Consider the following 24974-nt stretch of genomic DNA (forward strand, 5'->3'; position numbering starts at 1 on the left):
GAAATTTCAACCTGAAATGGCGCTTTCGTATATAATCTATCGCGAATTAATTTAACAGACGACATAAAGTATTGTCAAAAATTACATTTTGATTATTGACGTTTTATTTCTGAAGCAAACTATTAGATTAAGATTTTATTTCAAAGAAAATTAGTATCTTGAATTTTCAATGTTACATACAGACTACGTGTTTATGCCTAACTTCTACTTGAATGTGAAAGTAGTGAAATGTTAAAACAAAAATTGTTCGAATCCCCGTAACACCAAACATGCTGGCCCTTTCAGCCGTGGGGGCGTTATAATATGACGGTCACTCCCACTATTCGTTGGTAAAATAGTAGCCCATGAGTTGGAGGTGGGTGGTGATGAGTAGCTGCCTTTCCTCTGGTCTTACACTGCTAAACTGGGAACAACTAGCGCAGATAGATCTCGTGTAGCTTTGCGCGAATTTCAAAACAAACCAAACAGAACGAAGATAGCGCATTGTGTAACTTTCCACTAAGAAAATAGCAACACGGGTAATATAATCACGTTCAATGTTACGATACAAACGTTAGATCTAACTTCAATGTCAACAATAATATTCCTTGAATTTTATAATTTTTATTTTACCAGATTGTTCAAAAACAAAAGAAAATTCAAAGAATGCGAAACTCTAACGCACTATATTTAATAACAATCAGTATTCTTCTGTATATATATTATTTAGGGTTAATCGCACCTTATAAGAACTATGTTTCAGGTCTCGTGTTATTTTTGGAATTTCTTCTACCATTGTTGATTGTTGTCTCTTATCTGTTATTATGTACTACTCATTGCTCGACACCACAGTTTCCATGGTAACAAGCTTCTACGTCGCGGGACTTATGGCGTTGTTAATCTTTACTCTTAGATCTTACACCTTGACAAATTTTTCGCAGACCTTCTGCTGTACGTTGACGTCCAATAACACCTGTAAGCAAATTAAGGACGCGCACAAATCCATTATAGTTGAATCATCGATGGGAAATTGAGAAAAGAAGATTAGTTATCTTTATCATGAAAACAGCCGTTTATATTTAGGCGTAACTGAAAACCTATGAGTTTTTGGCTTTTAATCTTGTAAAATTTATATCCGTTTTTATTATAGATAGCAAGAAACGTGTTCCACTTCGTCTTAATGACTCTCTGGTAAAGAAGATTTTATTTGTAACATCAGCTTTCAGTTTACAGATGAGGATGTTATTCTGGATTGGCTTGTACTTTCAAGATTCTTTGCTGTTTTAAACACTTTGTGTACTTTGATTTATTCCATTTGGAAATTTCGCTGTGTGGTTTTTTTTTTTTTTTTCCAGTTACTTATATTAATCCTGCCATACATCCACCAGAAGTGCCACTCCAGTGACAAATGAACGGATGATTTCCGTCAACGAAACATACAGAAGCTTACATCTGCGGCGACACTATTCATCTTATCTGTAAAAGTAATAACAGTACGTTTTATCATACACTGTATGCATTACTTTGTGATATATATTGCCAAAAGAGAAATGTCTCCATGAAAAGAATATGAAATGGCAACAAGTTTTGAAACATAAGTAAGAGAAAGATAACAACAAACTACTAATGTACTCAATTTTAAGATATTACAATTTTCAGATGTTTCATGTTTAAAACTGTGCAACATTGTTATGATATGAAAACGTCTTGCCATTCTTTTCATTTTATGCGCTAGTTCGTAATTCTTCCATGTCTCTAAAAAAATGTAAACTACAACACCTTGTTAATGCTTTACTGATTTTTGTTAACAGTTGTATAACCCAGGGTGAAAATACTTATTATTTAGAATTCCCATATGCTTCTCCCAAGACCACGTAATAATGGTTCTGCTTGAATGAACATACTGATCAAATTTATGGTCTGAAATGACAGTCATGGTTCCATTATGCAGTACTATTTAGAAAGAAGCTAGCATGTGCTACTGCTGTATACCAGGAGAAAGCAGTTTGAAAGCACGTTACAAATAAACCTTCATCAAATCAATGTTTAAAACCATATATTAAGTTTTGTTGTCATGACACAGCCCAGAAAGTGTAGAGAATTCTCAGTAGAGCAGAGAGTTTGCATAAAAGCTTTACGTGATGTTGGTTGGACACTCCAACAAATCGCTGCAGACTTGAAATGTTAACCAAACACTGTCAAGTATTCCCTGGATCATGAGATCGAGACAGGTAAATTTGGAAATAGTAAAGGAAGAGGTAGAACAACTAAACTCAATGATACTGATGTTGAGTATCTTTGTTTATGCAGCCTTTGGAGCAGAAGGAAGGCTGTCAGTGACTAAAAGCATGAGATAAACAACCATGTACCAAATGATAGAAAAGTGCCCAGATCTATACTATCAAGAAGATTCAACAAGAATGGAATAGTTTGTCATTTAGTAGTTTAAAACCCTTTACTTCAGTCTCCGAGTAACGTAAAGAGATTGAAATTTGCTAAAAAGTACAAAAACTGGACTGTTAATGATTGGAAAATGGCGAGCTTAAGTTTGAAATATTTGGTTCAAAACGTAGGTTGTACGTCCGGAGGAAGAAGGGTCATATATACTTACCTCAATGCATAGCACCTATGAAAAAGCTAGGGGGAAGCATTGTGTTGATTTGTGGGTGTTTTTCTGCTAAGGAGATACTGTAAAATAGATAAAATAATGAACCAGCACAACTACATCCAGATACCGACTAGTCAGTGGTTCGCGTAAAGGATTCTACTACTAAGAAGATAATTACTCCAAACACCCATCCAACCTGTGCGGAAATTACGTAGCTAAGAAAGAAGCTGCTGGAATCATTCAAATGATTGGTTGTTCGTGACAAATGTATTGGTTAAAGTGGTCGTCTTAGAGAAAGCTGAGGGTATCTGGGAAGGAAGTCATACAACCAGTTTATTTAGCTTTTTTTGATGCTTTGTCAAATGTACGATCTGGTAACCAATGCTAATGATTTTCGAGTATCGTGTGTAATACCAAAAACATATCACCTATTCTTACACTGTAGTCATAAATCTGTCTTATTAATGACCTGGGCAGAGTATGCTTACCCATCTAAACAGGTTGTGTTGATTTCACATGGACATGCACGGGTGCTTTAGGAATCGTAAAGCTTTGTGATGCTTGTCTAAGATATTTTTTCCCCTCACGCATTTTACAGACATTTCTAAATCTACAGAATTGTGATTCAGTCGAAAAGTTTCCTTTATATATCTTCACCCTATTCTATAAAGGAAAATCATCTAATGATAAAACAGTGTACAACTCCATGTTTATATAGACTTGTAACCCCTTGGCTATAAGATATCGACTTCAATTTTGATCATCATGTTGAGTTAATGTCACTTCATCCTTGCTGTTTGGTAAAAGTTAAATTACTATATGTTGTTTTTATTGCTTTAAGCCAAAATTCAATGAAACATTACAGAACATACTGTTCACATTCTTTTACACTATTCTTACGTATTCACTGTCATTGAATTTCTATGAAATTACCATGTGGGATAATACCGAATGATCTTTCGAAATTACCATCTATTGATACAAGTGTTTTTTCTCCCCCCAACTGTTGCTTCAAGGGATACTTCTCTATAGTAATAGCGTGCACTCTATCATGGTTGCACAATTATGCTTTCCTAAACACACTGTGGCCTGACCCTATAATGACCTTAAAATGTATAATGAAGAAATGATGTGGAATAATTTTATGAACTTGTTTCACGTTGTTAGATGTTTTTCCGACGGAAAACGAGCGATTTGGACTTCAAGAGCAAAGTTAGGTTGCTGGAAGTAGTGGAACAAATAAAGATTAATTAACGACACGTATTTCACATTACTAGACATCGCAGAGTTCACTGTTGCTCCACATTCGCGATTACCCTACTCTCCCCTAAGTTTATGTGCTTTGTTTGTTTGTTTTTTTTAATTTCGCGAAAAGCTACACGAGAGCCATCTGCGCCAGCTGTCCCTAATTTAGCACTGTAAGATTAGAGGGAAAGCAGCTAGTCAGCATCATCCACTGCCAACTCTTCGGCTACTCTTTTACCAACGAATAATAGGATTGACCGTCACATTATAACGCCCCTCCCCGGCTAAAAAGGCGAGCATGTTTGGTGCGACGGGGATTCGAACCCGCGACCCTCAGATGACGAGTCGAACGCCTTAACCCACCTGGCCATGCCGGGTCTCTTACTTTAATCATTTATATATATATATGTTACCCATAACAACTAACGTTATATTGTAGATATCGAAAGGTCATTTTACCAAATGTTTTGGCCCGGCATGGCCTAGCGCGTAAGGCGTGCGACTCGTAATCCGAGGGTCGCGGGTTCGCGCCCCCGTCGCGCTAAACATGCTCGCCCTCCCAGCCGTGGGGGTGTATAATGTGACGGTCAATCCCACTATTCGTTGGTAAAAGAGTAGCCCAAGAGTTGGCGGTGGGTGGTGATGACTAGCTGCCTTCCCTCTAGTCTTACACTGCTAAATTAGGGACGGCTAGCACAGATAGCCCTCGAGTAGCTTTGTGCGAAATTCCAAAACAAACAAACAAAACCAAATGTTTTAGGGCCTGGCATGGCCTAGCGCGTTAAGGCGTGCGCTTCGTAATCTGAGGGTCGCGGTTTCGCGCCCGAGTCGCGCCAAACATGCTCGCCCTCCCAGCCGTGGGGGCGTTATAATGTGACGGTCAATCCCACTATTCGTTGGTAAAAGAGTAGCCCAAGAGTTGGCGGTGGGTGGTGATGACTAGCTGCCTTCCCTCTAGTCTTACACTGCTAAATTAGGGACGGCTAGCACAGATAGCCCTCGAATAGCTTTGTGCAAAAAAAACAAACAAACAAACCAAATGTTTTAATACTTTTTGTTGTAACTGTATCATAACTGTGCTATTATTTTCATCGTTAAGCATTAAAATATTATTATAGAAAGGCATGTAAACATCTGATTACTTTTGAATAGCAGCTATTATACTGCGTTTAGACTTTTTACTGTATGTCTGTTCGTTTTGTTTGTGAAAACGTCTGTATAGATCATGTAGAGAACCCTTTGGTCAGTTGTGATGCATCACTGATTTTGAAACGTACTTAAAATATAAGAAAAAGGCAAACTCCTTTGCTTGTGAATTTCACAGCTCGTCAGAGAAAATTCTATAGTTGTTCTAAAAAAAAAAAAAAAAAGACGTGTTTTACTCTCTAGTTAACCTCCCCGATTTTGTCTCACTAGTAAATATAACGTTAGACAGTCGCCAGCAGGTGTATGTTTTGTTAACCTTAAAATGACCACTACATTCATTTGTTTTAATGCCCTAGTGATACACTGGCGCTCTTGCTCAAATATTGTTTTTTTTTATGAGAACGGTTCGTTTGTTTGTTTGGAATTAAGTACAAAACTACACAATGAGCTATCTGTGCTCTGCCCGCCAAGAGTATTGAAACCCGATTTGTATCGGTGTGAGTCCGCAGCCGTGCCGCTGTGCCCCAGAAGGGGTGGGTACACGAGGACAATAACAGGTAAATAATACAAAAACAACAATTATTCAGGCCAAGAAAAAACAAAACAAATAATAACACATGAGCACTATAAACGGTTGTATTTGTTGATTTAACAGTTGAGGCCGAAGAATTATGTTTAATGAGAAATTATTGTTTGTATTTTTTTCCATTTGTTCCCTTAGAATTAATCTAGGTCTCTTAAGCTGGTCGGGCCTCACGATATGTTAACGGGATTACAGCCAAAAATAATGTTAACAGCAAAGGATCCCAACAAATAATTTAACGAAATTTAATCGTTATAGCTTTTAGTAGAGACGGATGTAAACAAGTAATTAACGTACCAAGCTTTCAGTAGAAACGAATGTACCCAAGTAGTTAATATGCCAGACCATCAGTAGAGCCGGATGTAGTCAAGCAGTTAAAGTGCCAGACTATCAATGGAGATGGATGCAGTTAAGTAGCGAACAAACGTGCCAGGCCATCAGTAGAACAGAATGTAACTAAGTAGTTAACGTGCCAGACCATCAGTAGAACAGGATGAGTCATAAAAGTAACCTAGGAATTTGCAGAAGGTACTCTTCATTAGCCGTCTTTTCCCTAGTTTGTCTTTTCATAGATAGGAACGGATAGTGCAGATATTCCTTGTGTAGCCAGCCATGCACAAATATCCGAAACAAACAAATAAGTTTTAATACTTTGACTCAGTTTGATATACCAGATTGTCCATATTATTTTATCGAAGTTGCATCACATTTTCATTTCAGTAGTGGTTATGATCATGTTTAGAATCTTCATATAACCTGCACTGGTGCTAGTGTTTACTGAATTTTGTCTGATATGATGAGGCCTGAGAGTTATTTATCGCAAAGTGTCGCTAAACCACTAAAGTAACATAGAAGATGTATTCTGCAGAACGTTTGTTATGAGTGTACAAAAGGCTGCGTTTTTGTCCTTTTTGTGCAAAGTGTGACTTTTAAATTCTAAACACGGTTTAGTGGTGGGTGGTGTTGACTAATTGCCGTCACAGTTTATAAGTTCAAATTTAGGAACGGCAATACGCAGCTTGTATACACACATACGGGGATTCAACCGGTAAATTTGTCGGCCTATAATGCTAAAACCCAGTTTTCGACACTACTAGAGAGCACAGCATAGTAAGCCCATTGTATTGCTTTGTTCTTAACACAAAAAAGTCATGTAACGTCAATAGAATTGTAGACTAACAAAAACTGTAACGCTTATGTAATATATTTTGTTTATTGAATTGTGCCGGAAGTTATTCGAGGACTATCTGCGCTAGCCAAATTTACTTTTAACTTTTGGATTCATTTTTACCAGCAAAAAAGTATACGTGATTGAAAGGACAATCATCTTTGATAACGGGATTCGAACTCGCGACCTCCAGATAGCGAGACAGACACCCCAAACCACCAGACAATGTCACGCTGCAGTTTACTTATTCACATTACACTTGAATTAACTCTATCTTAAAGATCGTGTGAAACATTGGAATAAAGTGAAATTTGTTTATAATGGTTTGCGAAAGTGAATTTGGTTTGGCTTGTTTTGAATTTCACGCAAAGCTACACTAGGGCTATCTGCGCTAGCCGTTCCTAACTTAGCAGTATGAGACTAGAAGAAAGGCAACTAGTCATCACCACCCCCGCCAACTCTAGGGTTACTCTTTTACCAACGAATAGTGGGACTGGCCGTCACATTATAACGTCCCCCTCCTAGCTGAAAGAGCGAGCATGTTAGGTGTGATGGGGATTCGAACCCGCGACTCTCGGATTACTAGTCGAGTGCCTTAACCATCTGGCCATGACGGGCCGAAAGTGAATTTATCCATGCACTTTGAAAGTTGATGTACATATAGGTTGAGACAATGTATAATATTTTCCATCAGTTCAATTCCTCTGTACGTGGTCACGTTCTCAGTGTTGGATTTTGATTACATGGGTATTATATGAATATATGTAATCGCAACAGAAATAAGTAAATGCTTGAATTAACCAATAAAAAACAGCTAATTTTCAACAGCATATAACGTATTGAATTAATAAACATATATAAATATACATATGCACTAAAGTTCATATTTAAACACCTCCACACCCACCCCAATCCCTAGTGGCTTGGCGGTATGTCTGCATAATTACAACGCTAGAAACCTGGTTCATGTGGGATACAGTTGAGGTTGAATTTGCTTTTGACATTAAAAACTTAAAATTAATTGATATTTAAATTTTTTCATCATTATGTGTGTGTGTGTGTATATATATATATGTATAACATATTTCGTGGATTGCAGATTTGAAGATGTCACATACAAAAATACAAGAACAGAAATTTGTTTGTTTTTAGTTAAGCACAAAGCTACACAATAAGCTATTTGTGTTCTGCCCTCTACGGGTCTCAAAACCTGGATTCTAGCGTTGTAAGCTTGCAGAGATAGCGCTGTGCCATAGATGAAAACAGGAAATGAACATAACAATTGAAACTTAGTTAAATTTTTGTACAGACTAATAAATTGTTCAGAGTCGCGAAATAAGCTGTTTTTATCAGTAATTGGCCTGTATTTTGAGCATATATTATCTGAGTAGCAACTCATGGATTTAATTTCCAAAAAGTTCTCAGCGTTATGAAAATGCAGCCGGGAGAAAATATGGCGTATGTGTATGTTTTTCTTATAGCAAAGCCACGTTGGACTATCTGCTGAGTCCACCGAGGGGAATATGTCACTTATCGACCAGCCGCTTAAGGAAGGAGGTTACGTTCGTTTCTGGGTGAAGTATGCCTAAATTAGGCAAATTTAATCAGTGAAAATCATTTCCTGTTTCTAGTAGATCATTTCCGTTTTCTGATATATAACTAACTGTTCTTTTGGTTAGTTCTTTGAACGCAGTACGTCAAGGTAAAAAAATTAATTAGTTTGGTAGAAATAATATTCGCACCAGTTTGTTTTATGTTAGTTAGTCAGTAGACACTAAAGTGGAGTTGCATGAGGGATCCTTAACGTTGCAATTTGTAATGTCGAGACGACGGTAAAACGTGCGCATGCCATGAATCACAAAAAGAACTGTGCACTTTACAGATTACAACACAACATGACGTATGAACTTCAATATAAAGTAATAAAAATATTTGTCGCTCTTTGTTTTGGTTTTATTCAATCTTGATACAGAATACTGTCGAGAACTTCAGTTACAAATGAAAGCTCTAGATGGCGCCATATTGAAGAAAGCTTCAGGGCTATGAAGCAGAAGAAAGTCGCACCTTGTACATCTTTTTTGTTTTGATTACTATAATTAAGTTTTAAAATTATTATTAGAAATGTGTATATTTTTAATAAACTATTTCTAACTCATAGAACACCATAATACAATTACAGATAATTGGTGCCATTTCTCAATAAACAGTATTATTAAAAGCTGCCAAACATTTTGTGGTATTATAGATTGACTTTTTATGTTGTTGTTTTTCAGACTAATATTTTGTGTGTTTTTTTTATTCTACAGACTCTGTTTGTTTTTAAGAGAAATATCTGTTGCTTTTTTGTAGTGTGCTATAACTTTATCAAATTATTAAAATGTTCTAAATATTTACTAAGGCTATTTGCGTTAGTCGTCCCTAATTTAGCAGTGTAAGACTAGAGGGAAAGAAGCTAGTCATCACTACCCACCGCCAACTCTTGGGCTACTCTTTTACCAACGAATAGTGGGATTGACCGTCACATTATAATGCCTCCACGGCTGAAAGAGCGAGCATGTTTAGTGTGAAGGGGATTCGAACCCGTGACACTCGGATTACGAGTGGAGTGCTTTAACCGCCTGGCCATACCGGGCTATATTTATATCTCCCTTCGCTATAAAGTGAATCATAAACTCAGAATATTGATGTGATTCCATTGTTAAGGCATTCGATTCGTAATTTTAGGGTTGCAGGTTTGAATCCCTGTCACACCAAACGTACTCGCCCTTTCAACCGTGTGGGCGTTATAAATTTATGGTCAATCCCACTATTTAAAAGAGTAACCCAAGAGTTGGCGGTGGGTGGTGGTAACTAGCTGTCTTCCCTCTAGTCTTACACTGCTAAATTAAGGACGGCTAACGCAGATAGCTCTTGAGTGGCTCTGCGCGAAATTCAAAACAAACCAAATCAGTCCCTAAAAACATGACGCGGGCTGACTGTTTAAGAGTTCTAGATTACAAAATTGACAAGTCGATTTAGTTTCGTAAGATGCCATAAAATATTCTTCATATATGCAATAAAAAGAGATATAATGCTAAAATAATTACACAATAAATAATTTATTACAAACAGCGACCAACCGTATAAAGAAGATGGTCTCCTAAGAACACTTTTTAGGGTTGGCGCTGTTTTTAATAATTATTTATAGTGTAATTATTTTAACTTATATATATATATATATATATTGCAAAGTGCTGTTTTATATAATACATTTCTCACACTTTAAACTCTAAAATTTAAAAGAAGTTTTTCTCATTTGATATGCTTTACGGTTTTAAAAATATTATATATTTTATATGCCTGTATAAACTTCTTTCACTTATGTATCAAATCGTCATTAACGTTTGCATTGGTTTTAGAAAGAAAGTTAGATTAAAATATTTAAAGTTATGATGGAATTCTTTTTTTAAAAAAAAAAACTTTGTAATAAGGTCACAAAATAATTTTACAACTTGTTTTATTTACCGAAAAACAATTTTTGAAATTTATGTGTTAAAACATCATTCTCAACTTTATAGTTAAACTAGAGTCCTTCATGAATACCTTATAACTAAGTCTAATCACGTGATCTACAAAGGAAGCCTTATTTACAGTTCAAACGTTTTGTCAAAATATTGAAACTAAACAGCTAATACCATTTAGTGTTGTTGTTTTTTAATTTCTCAGCTGTTTATTATCCAAATATTTTTGTATCTATACTGCTCATAACGGTTGTTAACGTTTTAGAGGCCACACAAGATGTCTTTCTTTAATTTTTCAGATGAAACTTGACATTTGAAAGACGTTACGTTTAAAAAAAAGGAAAAGAAAAAAGAGAGAGTAAGAGAAGCGCTTCCCTCCCTCACCACAGGAGTCTTCATTTAGGGAACGCTTGTTTGTGATCAAGGAGCACGTGGCACGGTTGTGCACGCCACACGCTAGTACTTACCTTGTTCCCGTTGGTCGTTATGGGCTCGCGAGAATCAAGACCAATCACGATTTCGTTTAACCTGTCAGTAGATTGGCTGAAAACCACTGGTACGCGCAGCACGTGTTATAAGATTTCGCTGTAGTTGATTATTTTACACTGATGCGATGGATCAAAATTGTGCGTGCTCATTGAGGAGAAATTTCTAAACGCTGTGTGAGGCCTAACAACTGACCTGCACTTGTACACCACGTTACTTCTAATTAGTCCTCAGAAGATTATCACATCGCTTCTTTGTCATTGCAATAAATTTTTGTCATTAATTCCTTTAAGAATAATAATTAGTTAAGTCAGTTGATAAACATTTGTATGGTTAATTACAACAGTGAAGCTTAAAACATAATCTTAAAGCTTTGTCAATAACTACAACTTAGAAGTTTACAGTGATGAACAGCGAGGACCAAAATGTGGACAAACCAATGCAAGAAGTCAGCCGGGTAAGTGATTAAAGATTTTATGTGAAGTTCTGAAGTCTATAATGAACGTAAGATAATTATTTCTTTTCAACTTCAGTCTTATGATTGATAATTTAATGTATGGCGAACAAAATAGTAACATTTCATTTATTTGTGTTGGACAAAATAAAACTAATAACAATGCTAGTAGTACTAGCTGGTAATTTTACGTTTACTTATTGTATAGGGCCTGGCATGGCCTAGCGCGTTAAGGCGTGCGCTTCGTAATCTGCGGGTTGCGGGTTCGCGCCCGAGTCGCGCCAAATATGCTCGCCCTCCCAGCAGTGGGGGCGTTATATAGTGTTTCGGTCAATCCCACTTTTCGTTGGTAAAAGAGTAGCCCAAGAGTTGGCGGTGGGTGGTGATGACTAGCTGCCTTCCCTCTAGTCTTACACTACTAAATTAGGGACGGCTAGCACAGATAGCCCTCGAGTAGCTTTGTGCGAAATTCAAAAAACCAAACCTTATTGTATAATTTTTCTAAAGTCATTTCTTATTTATTGTAATCATGTAAGAAGGAACGATTTTTTATTTTATTTTTCTGGAATGAATGTTGTTGAAGTATGAACATGTAAAATCGTGTGGAAATCTAGTAATAAAAATATATAATAAATTTATATAATCATCAGAATTCAAACAATAAAATAGGCATAACATACTTGCTTGAAAATACTCATTTAAAAAAATTGAACTATACATTTTCCTTAGTTTAAAATGCGTGCATCATGTTAATACTTTTTCAAACAAAATTTTCAAAAAGTTTCGAACATCCAAGTAAAGAGGAGTATAGTAAGCGTCACAAGAAATAAACTGTTTTTCATGGTTTCAATAAATCAAGGAATTTTTACGTAGATAAAAAACAACGAAGTTAAAACAATGGGTTCACCGGTATAACTGTGTGATATCTAACAATAGAGCCAAGTTGTATAAAACATTTGAAGATATATTCACAGTGGTGGTTTTTTCCAGTTCCAACAGAAAATGGAGGAGCAAGTTTTTTCCAATTTATTCCTTGTTTAACTTAACCACTTTTACTCTATCTTCAAATGGCTTTCCGTTTTATAAATGTTCATTCTTTTTAGATATCACATGTATTTAGGGACAGCCCTTTTATTATAACTTGTTTGATTTTGTACATGTAAACTGGTGGCTATTTTAACATTCATTAATTACTATTTCACCCGAAGTTTGGTGCGAGCCTCAGTTGACAGGGTCATCAGAAAAATTACTGCATTCGTATATCTTAGACTTTACGTGTATATATAAATCATCAGTCTTAATGTAGCGGCTGTTGAGCATATCTTAAACTTTACGTGTATATGTAAGTCATCAGTCTTAATGTAGCAGCTGTGGAGCATATCTTAGACTTTACGTGTATATGTAAGTCATCAGTCTTAATGTATCGGCTGTAGAGAGTAATTAACCGTTAAAATTATCGAAAGCACTTTCATAAATGAAATAATGCTATATGCGCTACAGTCATCAACATTCGCTGGTACAGATTCTGGTGGAGCTTCGTTTCGTGTCAGTCTTTATTGTCTCGTTCCACCGTGGGACAGTGGTAAATCTTTGAATTTACATTGCTAAAATTAGGGGTTCGATTCTCCTTGGTGGACGTAGCAGGAAGCCAGATGTGGCTTTCTTTAAGAAATCACAAACAAACACACGCTTCTTCAGCGAGAAGAATAAAAATAATAATTTTTACCACTTTGTGTCTGATCTTAATCTAAAGTTCGTATATAAATGTATGTATTAATTAATGTGACCTTAAAGTGTTTAGAAATGTAAGAGTAGTTGACATCGAGCGTTTGGAATAGATCTGCCAATAACCGCATATGTGATCAAATGTTGGCTCCTGAATATGTCATACCCGCAGCAGTGTTACTCTGCCCTTTTAACTTGGTTGAAGTTACTATCATGATTGTCATATTATTTAGATTTTGTTGAAAATAGAAACGCTACTTGAGTTGGCCCGGCAAGGCCAGATGGTTAAGGCACACGACTCATAATCCGAGGGTCGCGGGTTCGAATCCCCGTCGCACTAAACACGTTCGCCTTTTCAGCTGTGAGGGTGTTATAATGTTCAGTCAATCTCACTATTCGTTGGTAAAAGAGTAACTCAAGAGTTGGTGGTGGATGGTGATGACTCGCCGCCTTCCCTCTAGTCTTATATTGCTAAATTAGGGACGACAAGCGCAGATAACCCTCGTGTAGCTTTGCGCGAATTTCAAAACAAAGCAAACCACTTGAGTTAGGTATGGCTTTATAGTTAGAGTACCGAAATTTGAACCTGAGGGTTTGTGACTCGTGACCAGTTGCTTAAGAAACTTACTCTATACTTAGGGATTGTGGGTGCTGTCTTCTCTCAAATTTATTAATTCAAATTAGATAGGGCTATTCGCAGATAGTCCTTTATGTAAATTTGCGCAAAAATTAAAACAAACGTGGTATATCTTTCCAATACTCTCTCATACCAGTTGCTCAAGTTTTTTTACGTTGACGTTATATATATATAATGACCTAATCTGTGTGTAGAGCCCTTAGAGCTATGATCCAAGACATATTTCTCAATATAAAGCTTCGTTGTTTTAATATTAACGTTCGTGTGTAAATGTTAGATTCAGCGTACAATGAACTCTGCGCTGTGACCATTGTGAAAATCATACCCTGAGCGTTAACATTGTAAGCCATGAAGCCACCGAATAATATATATATTCAAGTGATTAATTTAAAATTGTTACGATTATTACGATGATTATTACGATAGAATGTTAATAGTGTGTAAGCTTTCCGGAACTAGTTTTATATTTAAAGTTTATTGTACTCAAACATGTTTCTTACAAATTACAAGTAGGTCGAAGGCTGTGATGTAGCCAAGTTTTCAGACCGAAAAACAAACATATGTTTGTATTTTATTATTACATATCCGTCTTCTGTTTGTGGGTAGAAAACAGATGGCGTTATGTGGCTTTGCACTGAAATATTTAAATATTTCAATGATTTCATAGTGTGACGTAATCGTAAGGTAAAAGTTACATTCAGAATGTAATTTAAGTTGAACCTGCGAACTGTAGAAATTGCGGTTATTGTATTTGTGATATTAAATATATAGTTCAATATATTTTTTACTAAACATTAAATAAACGAATCCTGTAAGACGTTAGTTTTATTACCTGCTGGTTGTACGAGTGAGAGAGTATCTTGGTTTAAACATTAGACCCTTGCCTAATGTAGTTGTTCGGTTTTGCGTATTAGAAACCTATATCTTTGTCTTAAACAACTGTGTAATTCCATAACCACAAAGCTCGTGCTTCAAATGAAATATTACATCATTAGAGGATGTAATACTACTCGTAATTATTTCGTATTCGTGATGTCTTCTTTTGTTGTCGACTTTAATAGTGATAAAATACTTATACCAACAGTTATGCAGAGAAAGAAACCTCAAGATAAATTAATTAAAAAGAGCACATAAAAAATAACTCTACCTTTACATGTTCATTCTTATTAATTGATGCTGAAATATTATAATCAAATTTTAGAATACGGTTTTATAACCGAGTGTTCTGTACTTAAATCTTAATGCCTTTCAGTACGTTCTTTTTGAGCGACCATAGACAGGCGAGAGGATATTTCAACCTCTAACGCTACGCGTTTATGTAGCTCGTACGAATCACAAACGAACAGCTTAAAACGAGAGATCGGTATTTGATATTCATTACATTCTCTCCCGGTAATTCTACCGATTTACAACACTAAAACCAGAGGTTCGATTCTCCTCGGTGGACACAGCAGATAGCCCGATGTGGCTTTGATATAAGAAAACACACATACGACATTCTCATATTCCTAAACGACAAATATGAGTGACTTTTGGAACTTAAATGTGTAATGATCTGGAGGCCTTAATAGTCGAATTTCATCATATTCAATGCCCTATAGTTATTCATATTGGGTTATGAAAAATCTTCAGCATGGATATTAGTAAGCTTACACTTCAGCAATTGCGATATTCGTACCTGCATCGAAAAACAATAAAAACAAACGATATTGGCATGCACATATTCATCCGAACAGTATAAACTGAAGGTATTAGCATGCTTGTTTGTTTTAGTGCAAACCCGGACATCAGACTATGTAAATTGGGACCGTCACGGAGCGACAACGGCAGGAATAAAACAATAACACTTTCCAGTTTCACACTCGAAAAGAATGATGGGGTAAGTAGTAACATCAGCATTCCATTGTAAGCCCTAACTTCACATTTCACAGCTAACTGAAATAAATAAATTTTGCGAAATCAAGCTTGATTAACAAAGAGACAGAAAAGTGTAGTGGCGGTAGTCAGACATCGCTAAACTACTTTGTAAATCAAAACTAAGATAATTCATGAAATGAAATTGTTGGTATTCATAGAATAATTATTGGTAAAAAAATCAGATTAGCAACTTCTAATGTATAGAAAAGTCAGTGTGTTTGGGTAGTCCCTCGTTGGGACAGTGGTAAGTCTTCGGATTTTCAACACTAAAATTAGATATTCAGTTTCCCTCGGTGGACGCACCAGGTAGCCTGATGTGGCACTGCTATAAGAAAAACACACAAACAAACGTATTTTGGTAACACTATGTTCCATCAATGACTTTTATGCAGTTGAACTTAGCAACAAAAGTATTTGTTGATTTCTTAATTTAAAGTCTCAGTTGAGTAAAGAAGTTTGTTCTATTCAAACACGTTGGTACTATAACAGGAAATTCCCTAATTTTAAAATTGAATCCATAATTTTACTTTCTTCATAATTTTTTTTTGTACTTGACTCTAGGCTACAAGATCTCACACTATATATTTACTTTAGGCTTATTATACAAACATTCACTACACTTATAAGGTTTCATCAACCCACTTTCTCATGATTCCTTGCACCCCTGTTACTAAAATCGTAATAGGCAGACATTAATCGAACTATTCTATCTGGATAAATTCATTTTGGATTTTATGGCTCCTCCTATTTCGAGAAATCAAGCATGATGTGACACGACACATTTTTTAAAAGTTATTTTTATTAAAGGTGTGGAGATACAATACTAGTATCCTATCGTGAAGCTGTGATACGATTGTATTGATACATCGTCCGATACGATACAATTTATGTATCTTCACGAAATTTGGCAAACTTTGTGTAAATATTATAAGTCGTTTGCACAAAAAAAAATCATAATTTCAAATAAAGTAATGATTCAATAAAAAAGATGAGTATTGAGTACTACATGTTGTCATCATTTCTTTTATCAAAAACATTACATGCAAAGTAACATAAATTAATAATAACAAAATAATTAGACGGACATTAACTTTTTCGTTTTACTTCTCTTGCCAGCTGCTATTTAGTTGATTAAACCTGAGAATTAAAAAAAATTTGTGTAAACACTTCTTGATTACGAAAAACCTATTTGAAATAATAATGTATATCAGAACTGCTGATATGGGTATTACACTTTACTAATAAAGCAGAGAACAACGTTTCAACCTCAAGATGATCTAAGTAGGTCGAAACGTTGTTCTTTGCTTTATTAGTAAATGTGTTAATACCCATACCAGCCGTTCTGAGATACAAAGTGTAAAAACGTACTTAAATAAGACAATGTTAGTAATGTAGATAACAAATTACATACGAGACTTAAACTTTGTAATTAACTGTTGGTAAAATTACTGTATTGTATCCACTATTACAATAAGATACGTATCCCTAGTTTTTATATAATTTAGTTGTTTGGTGGAATTGAAAATGCCACTTTTGTCATTTAGAAGTCTATTTGCATGCGAGTGCCGCGAATATCACTCTAACTTCAGGCTACCCAAAAAAACGTTTATGTTTTGAAAATGTTATCTAGTATCCATATGTTTTACTTCTTTCAAGAAACGGTAACCTAGCAACTACCCGGAAAGAACGCAACGACTGTACTCTTAAGGGTTGTTATTCTGTTGCTATGGGAGATTCTCAGTCAGTAATCGCTATTATTCAGTTCACTTTCAAAGTTGTTATCCCAGCGTCTCGGCCAGTTTTTGTTGGAAGCTAGCATATAGAAACTACTTATTTATTGTTCAACATATATTGGAACTGTTTCCCAGCAAACACTCGAAGGATCTATTTCTATAAGGTTTTCTTCAAGTTGCTACATTCAAACTGTATACTTTTCAGCCGTTGTTTGGACTATTTTCTTATTGACTATTCAACACTGTGTGAAAACTGGTTTTTGTAACATACTCAGGATGTTTGCTTTGATTTATTTAAAAAGTATCTATTTGTTAATGTTAGTTACTTCGAGGTTTATCCCTACATACAAAGTACTTTTCTAACTTGTTTATGCAATTTTTTTCTTATACAAAGCATAAACATTTGAAACTGACTTGATTTCCGAGTATCCTAGTTCTGAACAAATGTATTGAGTGATCATGAAGTCAAACACAGGTTAAGAATGTTTGTTAATAACAGTTATGAGTGAAAATACGTAATTGGCAGAATATTTAACGAGTATAATCAACTCATTGGTAAAGCTGGGCGATTAGTCCAATTTGCTTACTGAATAATTATCTCGCTCATTAATTAATTACTTTCAACCTTTCGATAATTCTCACTTGAAACTTTGGATTGTTGGAATAATTTAAGTTAGTGTAATTGGAAACACTAATTGTGATTAGTTACTGATTTTCTTGAGCAGTAACATTAAAAAACTGAGTTGAATAATTTTTAATAAATCAAAAATAGTAATGGAAAATCATAATGGAACTATTTCGATCACTTGGCTAGTTGAAATAATCAAACATAGTAATAGTCAGAAACATTATTTCGATTAGCTTTTTATTTACGAGCCCCCGCTAGTAAAGCGGTATGTCTCCGGACTTACAACGCTAAAATCAGGGGTTCAATTCCCCCGGTGGGCTGAGCAGATAGCCCGATGTGGCTTTGCTATAAGAAAAACACACGTTTATTTTCGTGATGTGATAGATTTAAGAGTAATTCGATAAATCGATTATTTTAAATGACACTAATCGATGTAATCAAAACTTATAGGTAATCGAATACTTCCAAGGTCTAACCATTTGACATTTTTCTCCACTGCATAACACTTTTTGGTTTAATAAAGGTAATCTATCTGAGAAAACAAAGTATTTGAGAATTCTGACCACTGGAGCACCTTCCACAAAATTGTCCAATGTATTCTTAAGACGGCTAGTATGAGTATTAGCACTTTAATTAAAATAAAGTACAGAACAACGTTTTGACCTTCTTAGGTTATCTTCAGGTTAACAAAAAAAAACACCTGAAGATGGCCTAAGAAGGTCGAAACGTTGTTCTGTACTTCATTTTAAAGTTTTAATACCCATATCAGTCGTCTTGAGAATACATTTTTCTTCAAGTGAGTTTCTCGTCATCACGAAAATTGTCCAATCTTCATTCTCTTAATGAACGACGGTTAGTTGGTAGTAACAGTTTTTGCCATTGCTGACTGGCTCTAATGAAATATATTTGTGAACTGTTTTTGACAAAAGTACGTCTGCTAAAAGAGTGTTAACTATCACGCTTCTTTGAATATTGAATGGATCCTTGGTCTTACCAGTTATCTACTAGATTAACCATGAGAGGCTTAAAGTTTTGCATGTGATTAACTAAAGTAGATTATAATCAGTCTATTTTGAATAAAAATATAAGTGTAATGTTCTATAAGTTTGTTGGAGAAGTGGTGAAAAGAGTCCTAATACAAGAACCAGGTTTGTTTTCAGTAAAGTTAAGTATTTGGACAGTGTTCAATTTATGTAAAGAGAAATGGAGTGGCTTTAATTACACGATATTTAATTATTTTGCATACACATATAAAACATTACGAAACTGAAGGCCATATATCCACGTAAAATTCAATTGTCTTGTTACATCTAACTTGATTTACGCTACATGATAAAAAACGACCTGAGATAGAGTAAGGTTCTTGACGATCTGACTGAGAAAGAACACATGAAATTCTTATGTTTTTAAAACTGATTTGAACAAAAAACGATGCAATCACTTTACAGATTTTCCTAAAATTTGTAACTTTTCTTTTTCTATTTGAACTAAAACCTAAAAGGTTGTCGACTGATTATTTCAATGTAAACTGATTTAATTAACTACGTAAGAAGGTTTAAGAAAGGACTACATGGATGTGATTCACTGAAAATGACAGCTACAAGCAGGTTAGGCTTTTTGAAGTATCAAGATGTTGTAAAGTAATTCCACATTTAAATTTGTTGGACCAATTCATGAACGTTGGATAAAAGACGAGAAGCCCACCAGTAGTATAGCAATGTGTCTGCGGACACAAATAGAAAGAAGCGGCCAGCGAATCAATCGTGTTCAAGTTTTGTTTTCTGAGCGAAATATGTTTTTAAAAATAAACTTGAAACAACATTAACACTTGTGAGCCCCCTAATGAGTTAAAGATTTGCAAATAACGCAAACGTAATAGTTTTTACTTCTTCCCAGCTATTTGGTAAATAGAGGCAACATTGCTGTTTCAGTCTTTGTTTACATAACTCAAAACCTGAATTTGCTAAAATAAAAGCGAAAAGTTTTTGTAATTTTTAAAAAATAAAATTAACTGTCGTTAGTCAAATTAAGATAAACTGTTAAGTGTTTCAAACAAAACTCAGAAATCCATAGCCAACTAGAATGGAAATGTATTTGATATCAATGTCACTTTTGGTTTAGCAATATGAACTGGAGAATAAAAAAGCTAACAAACTGTTCCGAAGCGAATAGAGAATTTTAACACTATACATTTGAATTCCGGACAAAGTTATATGATCACAGATTTACTTTAGTTTTCCTTCGTTATGAATCAAAACAGCATTATATGACCTGACAAAGAAAAATTTTAGTTTAAACACAACCATGCAGTCAGACTTGGGCTCTGTGAAAGTGAAAATAATGTGGTCTCTAACGTTACAGGTATCAAAACCATTGATGGAGAAAAGGCGTCGAGCTAGAATAAACCAGAGTTTGGCTGAATTGAAAGGACTATTACTGGAAGCCGTCAAACCAGAGGTAAGTTCTTTGTTCCTGTCTAGACATTTTTATCTTTCCATAGAATGGCATACTGTTTTTGTACTGTTTCTTCCTCTTCCAAACACATTTCGATCGAGTTCCATCCCTTCGTTTCTTGGCAGATTGACTTGAAACTAGGTATTGTTATACTTTAGTCGAATACGTCGAGTTACTTTTTCATGTTATTTATTTATTTTTTCCTTTTATGGACTTTATGTGGTAAAAGATCAACCAACCCAAAAATATATATTTTGCTTCTCCATTGCAGCCATAATCACAGCAATCAAAATGAAAATTAACAGAAATCTAGTTTATTTAAAATAAAGCACAAAGTTACAGAATGGGCTATCCACAACGGGTATCAAAACGCAATTTCTAGCGGTTTGAGTCCGCAGACATACCGCTGTGCCACTGGGGGCGACAAAAATATAGATTTTCATGCACCCAACAGAACAACGTACAAAAAATTTGGACTTGAGCCCTTTTTTTAGGAGGTCAGAACTGACATAAACGCATAATTTGGGGAATTTTTGTCAATTACATGGCCGTATTTTGAACAATTTCAATGAGATTTGGTACAAAGATGCATTTCTACAGGTCCTACACATTGACAAATAAAATTTTTGACAATTATTCTGCCGTTTTTCAGCCAATTTACATTGAATTGGGTATAAATATACTTTTTTTACATGCAACATACATTGTTAAATAAACATGTCTGACTTTCCCATTTTTATTAACTATAGTGGGATCTAGATGCCATAAAGAGCATAATTTTAGGTGTTTTTGACAATTACTCCGCTGTGCTTGGTAATATTCATGAAAATTGGTACATAAATAATGTTTTTTTCAGGTCCAAAATAGATACGTAGATACCTTTTTGAATGTTTGTATTTTGCTGAGTTTCAAATAATGTAATACTTTTAATATGTTCAAGAAGAAAATACGTCGTTAAGTTAATTATTTTAAAATTTTTAGATGGATCTAGTTTTGCGTATAAAACCAGTTCGAAACTATCCCTTTTATCAAGGCACATTTTCTTAAAAATTATATGTTAATCCTTTGTAAATGTAAAATGGGTGATATTAAAGTATAAAATATATTCAGTCTTATTTAAAGTACTATTAATATCACAGTTGGTAGTATTTTATTTCGGAAATATTCAGTTAACGATGTTAACTTTATAAAATTCGCACACATTCTGTTTTATTTGTGTGCACGTTCTCATGAATTTTATTTAAATTATTTTAACCGTATTTAAAATGTTTGTAGTGTACACGATACTAATGTTTTTTTTTAAAATTATTTATGTGTTTCACCTCTATTCAAAACGGTTTCATCATAGAATCCTAGACATTCCAAGCTCGAGAAAGCCGACATCCTAGAAATGGCTGTACGCCATCTACAGGGTCTTCATCGTCAAGAAAGAGCAGGTACTTAAAAAGTATACATAAGCAATGCCTTATGAAAATATTTATTAACTAAAGGTAATTAAATAATATATTTCACTCTTGGAGAACAAGAATGAAGCATGAATATGATATTTTAAAATTGCAAAATGAAAAGGTTTTTCCATAGAAAAGCTGTGAAAACGTTAACGATATTTTTAGTTCTTGTACATGTTAAACTAGTATGATTGTGTTGTGTTTATTTGCTACAACACGTGCCGTTTATCGTTTCTGGTACAGCGACGCTGGTAAACGATTCACAGCTTAAAAACAAGTTCCTGGTCGGATTTGAGGAATGCCTCCGCGAGGTGGAGCTGTACTTGAAGAAACAAGATGACATCGAAGAAAACACCCTGAAACAGCTTCTGCAGCATCTGGTGAAAAGAGTCCAAGATTTCAAAGATACGGAACATTTGGAGTTACACTCTTCATCACCTCAACTTCAGTTGCATAGTGCCACGATCCAACACTGTAACTCATCTGGTTGCGACGTTATGCAATCGTGTTGCCACTTCAAGGAAATTCCAGATTCATCAGTGTCCTCTAGCTGTCGTAACGATTCTCTCTCCTCTAACTGTCGTAACGATTCTCTCTCCTCTAACTGTAACAAGTCTAGTTGTTGTACTGTAGGAATTACTCAATTTTGTTTAGTTCCAAAACGTCTAGCAAACGGAGATTTGGCTTTAGTGTTGCCACAAAACCTAGTTAGGGACGCCAATGATTTGCATCAAAAATCATCAACAGCTAGTGCCTTTAAACTTCTTCCTGTGAATTTAGATTCGCCTGCTTTAACTCAGGAAATATCCACAAACCCTTTCCTACCTAAACCTGATTCTTCTATGTTTTGCAGCGCTGAAAAGTATACCAGTTCAGAATCATTGAGCCCCATATCCAGTGAAACTTCTGATTTCAGCTCAGATGAGTCAGTTGGAAGATCACAAGAATCACAAACACTTCGTTTGTCTCTCCCAGCGACTTTTAATTTTGTCGATTTTCCAGATAATCGTTCTCCGATGTTAGATAACGTATGGCGACCATGGTGAAGTAAAATTGTGAAACTGACTCTGTTTTACAGTGAAGATTTAATTTCTATGGGAGATATAGAAATCATATTATTGACACATTATGCTAAATAAAAAATAGCAAGAAACTCGTGTATATATAATAAATAACTTAATAAATGTTGCAAGGCTTTTACAGACGTAAATAGATCTTGAACTTAGGAAATCAGAAATTACGTCACATAATGTGTTTACGTCTGGAGTAAAACAAAATATTCGAAAGAATAAGTCTGTGGGATAGTTATATATTTTTGTGTATATGTGTGTATATATGAGCTATGGTCTTTTTACATTATATTATAATCTCAGTAGGATATATGGAGTTTTATGTTATTGCTAACTATAGTATCCAAAGTAAAATAAGGCTTTGTATTTGAACACTTCGGAACACATTTTATTCCAGTGTGATGAAGCCATAATCCATCATAACATTCATATAGAATCCACAGAAATATATCATTTCCTACTAAGAGTTACTCAAACATAAGATACTTCAGGGATGTGGATGAATTTGAAATGATAAAAATGTTTAATGATTTATTTGAAGTAAAGTAACAGGCTTAATATACATTAGTTTACTCAGTTATAGAAAATTATAAGTAAAGTGAATAACAGTACACTATTATTTCATTGTTCTTTTGGAAAAAGAATTATTGTGAAACGTGGGGGACTTTTAAATACTGGAAGCGTAAATAAAACACGATACTTTTAAGAATTATGTGTCACAAAAATTTCGTTTCCAATGGCTTGTAGTATCAAATACAACTTAATACTGTCTTATGTGAGCAAATATTGACGTAATCTAACGTAATATCGTTATTAATTAGGTTTTGTCACAGTATAAATTTTAATTTTATACAGTTGAAAAATTATGTATAGATATGGATATTAGTTAACTTGGGAAAAGCAGTGGTCACAACAACTCGTGACTTCTTTATTCCATACAACCAGTGGTTTGGCAGTGAGTCTGGAGGCTTAAAATACTAAAAACCGAGATTCGGTATCAGTAGTTAGTACAGAACAAGTAGCTCACTGGCAGCTCCGTGATTGAAAACTAACAGAAAAGAAACTTCATTATGATGGTTATCAAAACCAGTTTTTTATGGTGGATTCAACCTATATGAAATAAGGGAATGCTGGAGATACTTTCAAAATGTAAGACGTACAGATTTAGGACATTGGTTCTTCCAATGGTTTATGTACATATGTTTGTTTGTAACTGAGCACAAAACTACACAATGGACTTTCTGTGTTCTGCCCACCATGGGTATCGAAACCCGATTTCTGGCATTGTAAATCCACACGCATCATGCCATTGTGCCACTAGATGGCTGGTATATGTAGTGCAACTGTAAATGCAAATCAATAAATGGATTAAAAATTTGAATGCATGACCAGGAAACTGGATAAAACTAGTTTGGATAATTAACATATATGTAAATCATTTATTTTGATATGTCTTTAAAACGCATGCGTGCGTATATACTTCTTTAGATAAACTAAGTAATTTATAAGTGTGTAAACTAATAACTCTTATATTTGAATTTTAATTAATAAAATGTTATTAATGAAGCTTAAAAATGTGTGATGCCATTTTAAACTTTTTGAAAAGTTGCAATTATATGAAATAATTTATATTAAAGGATTTCACTTTGTGTGAGCCATAGCTTAAAAAGCTCTTTAAATGCTTTTACATGTAATTCAGAAATTACAGCATACTACATTTAGTATGTAACAAATACAGAAAATTATACTTTTAAGAAGTGTTATTTATGTTCATTCATTTTCAATTTCATGTAAAGAGAATAAACAACAAAAATCTAATTAAGTAGTTAATAAAAAAGATGACTAAGCTATTATAATAAACATGAAATTCAACAGCTCAGCTAATAAACATGATACTTCGTAAGATGTTTCAGCTAAATTCTAAAACATTACCCTTAAACAAGATGACATAGCTAGTAAACAAGTATCATTGGAAGATGGCTGATAACAGTTGTGTTTTCCTAAGTGTGTTTTCTTCACCAAATATGTTTTACTTAATACGTTTTTACTGGTCCTTCCAGATGTTTTGAGCTTCTGTAAAGCCTGATATGTTGAATTTGAAAAAAAAAAAAAAAGGTTATTGTTATACGTACTCATAACGAACGTCTACTTGTGTTTTCATGTAACTGTGGCTTTCATAGGACTCAAGACAAC

At 34.6% G+C, this 24974-nt stretch overlaps 1 protein-coding gene across 1 annotated transcript; it reads left to right on the forward strand.

Annotated features, from left to right (window-relative positions):
- Nucleotides 1–10524: 10524 nt before the first annotated feature.
- LOC143250801 (protein hairy-like) lies at nt 10525–24400 on the forward strand. The gene is made up of 4 exons (XM_076501819.1): nt 10525–11172; nt 20171–20266; nt 21612–21699; nt 21955–24400. Exons 1-4 carry the CDS (start codon nt 11122–11124, stop codon nt 22755–22757), a joined length of 1038 nt encoding a protein of 345 aa, XP_076357934.1. The 5' UTR covers nt 10525–11121; the 3' UTR covers nt 22758–24400.
- The last annotated feature ends 574 nt before the right edge of the window (nt 24401–24974 follow it).

This window comes from Tachypleus tridentatus, chromosome 1, assembly GCF_004210375.1.
Source record: "Tachypleus tridentatus isolate NWPU-2018 chromosome 1, ASM421037v1, whole genome shotgun sequence".
Classification (NCBI taxonomy): domain Eukaryota; kingdom Metazoa; phylum Arthropoda; class Merostomata; order Xiphosura; family Limulidae; genus Tachypleus; species Tachypleus tridentatus.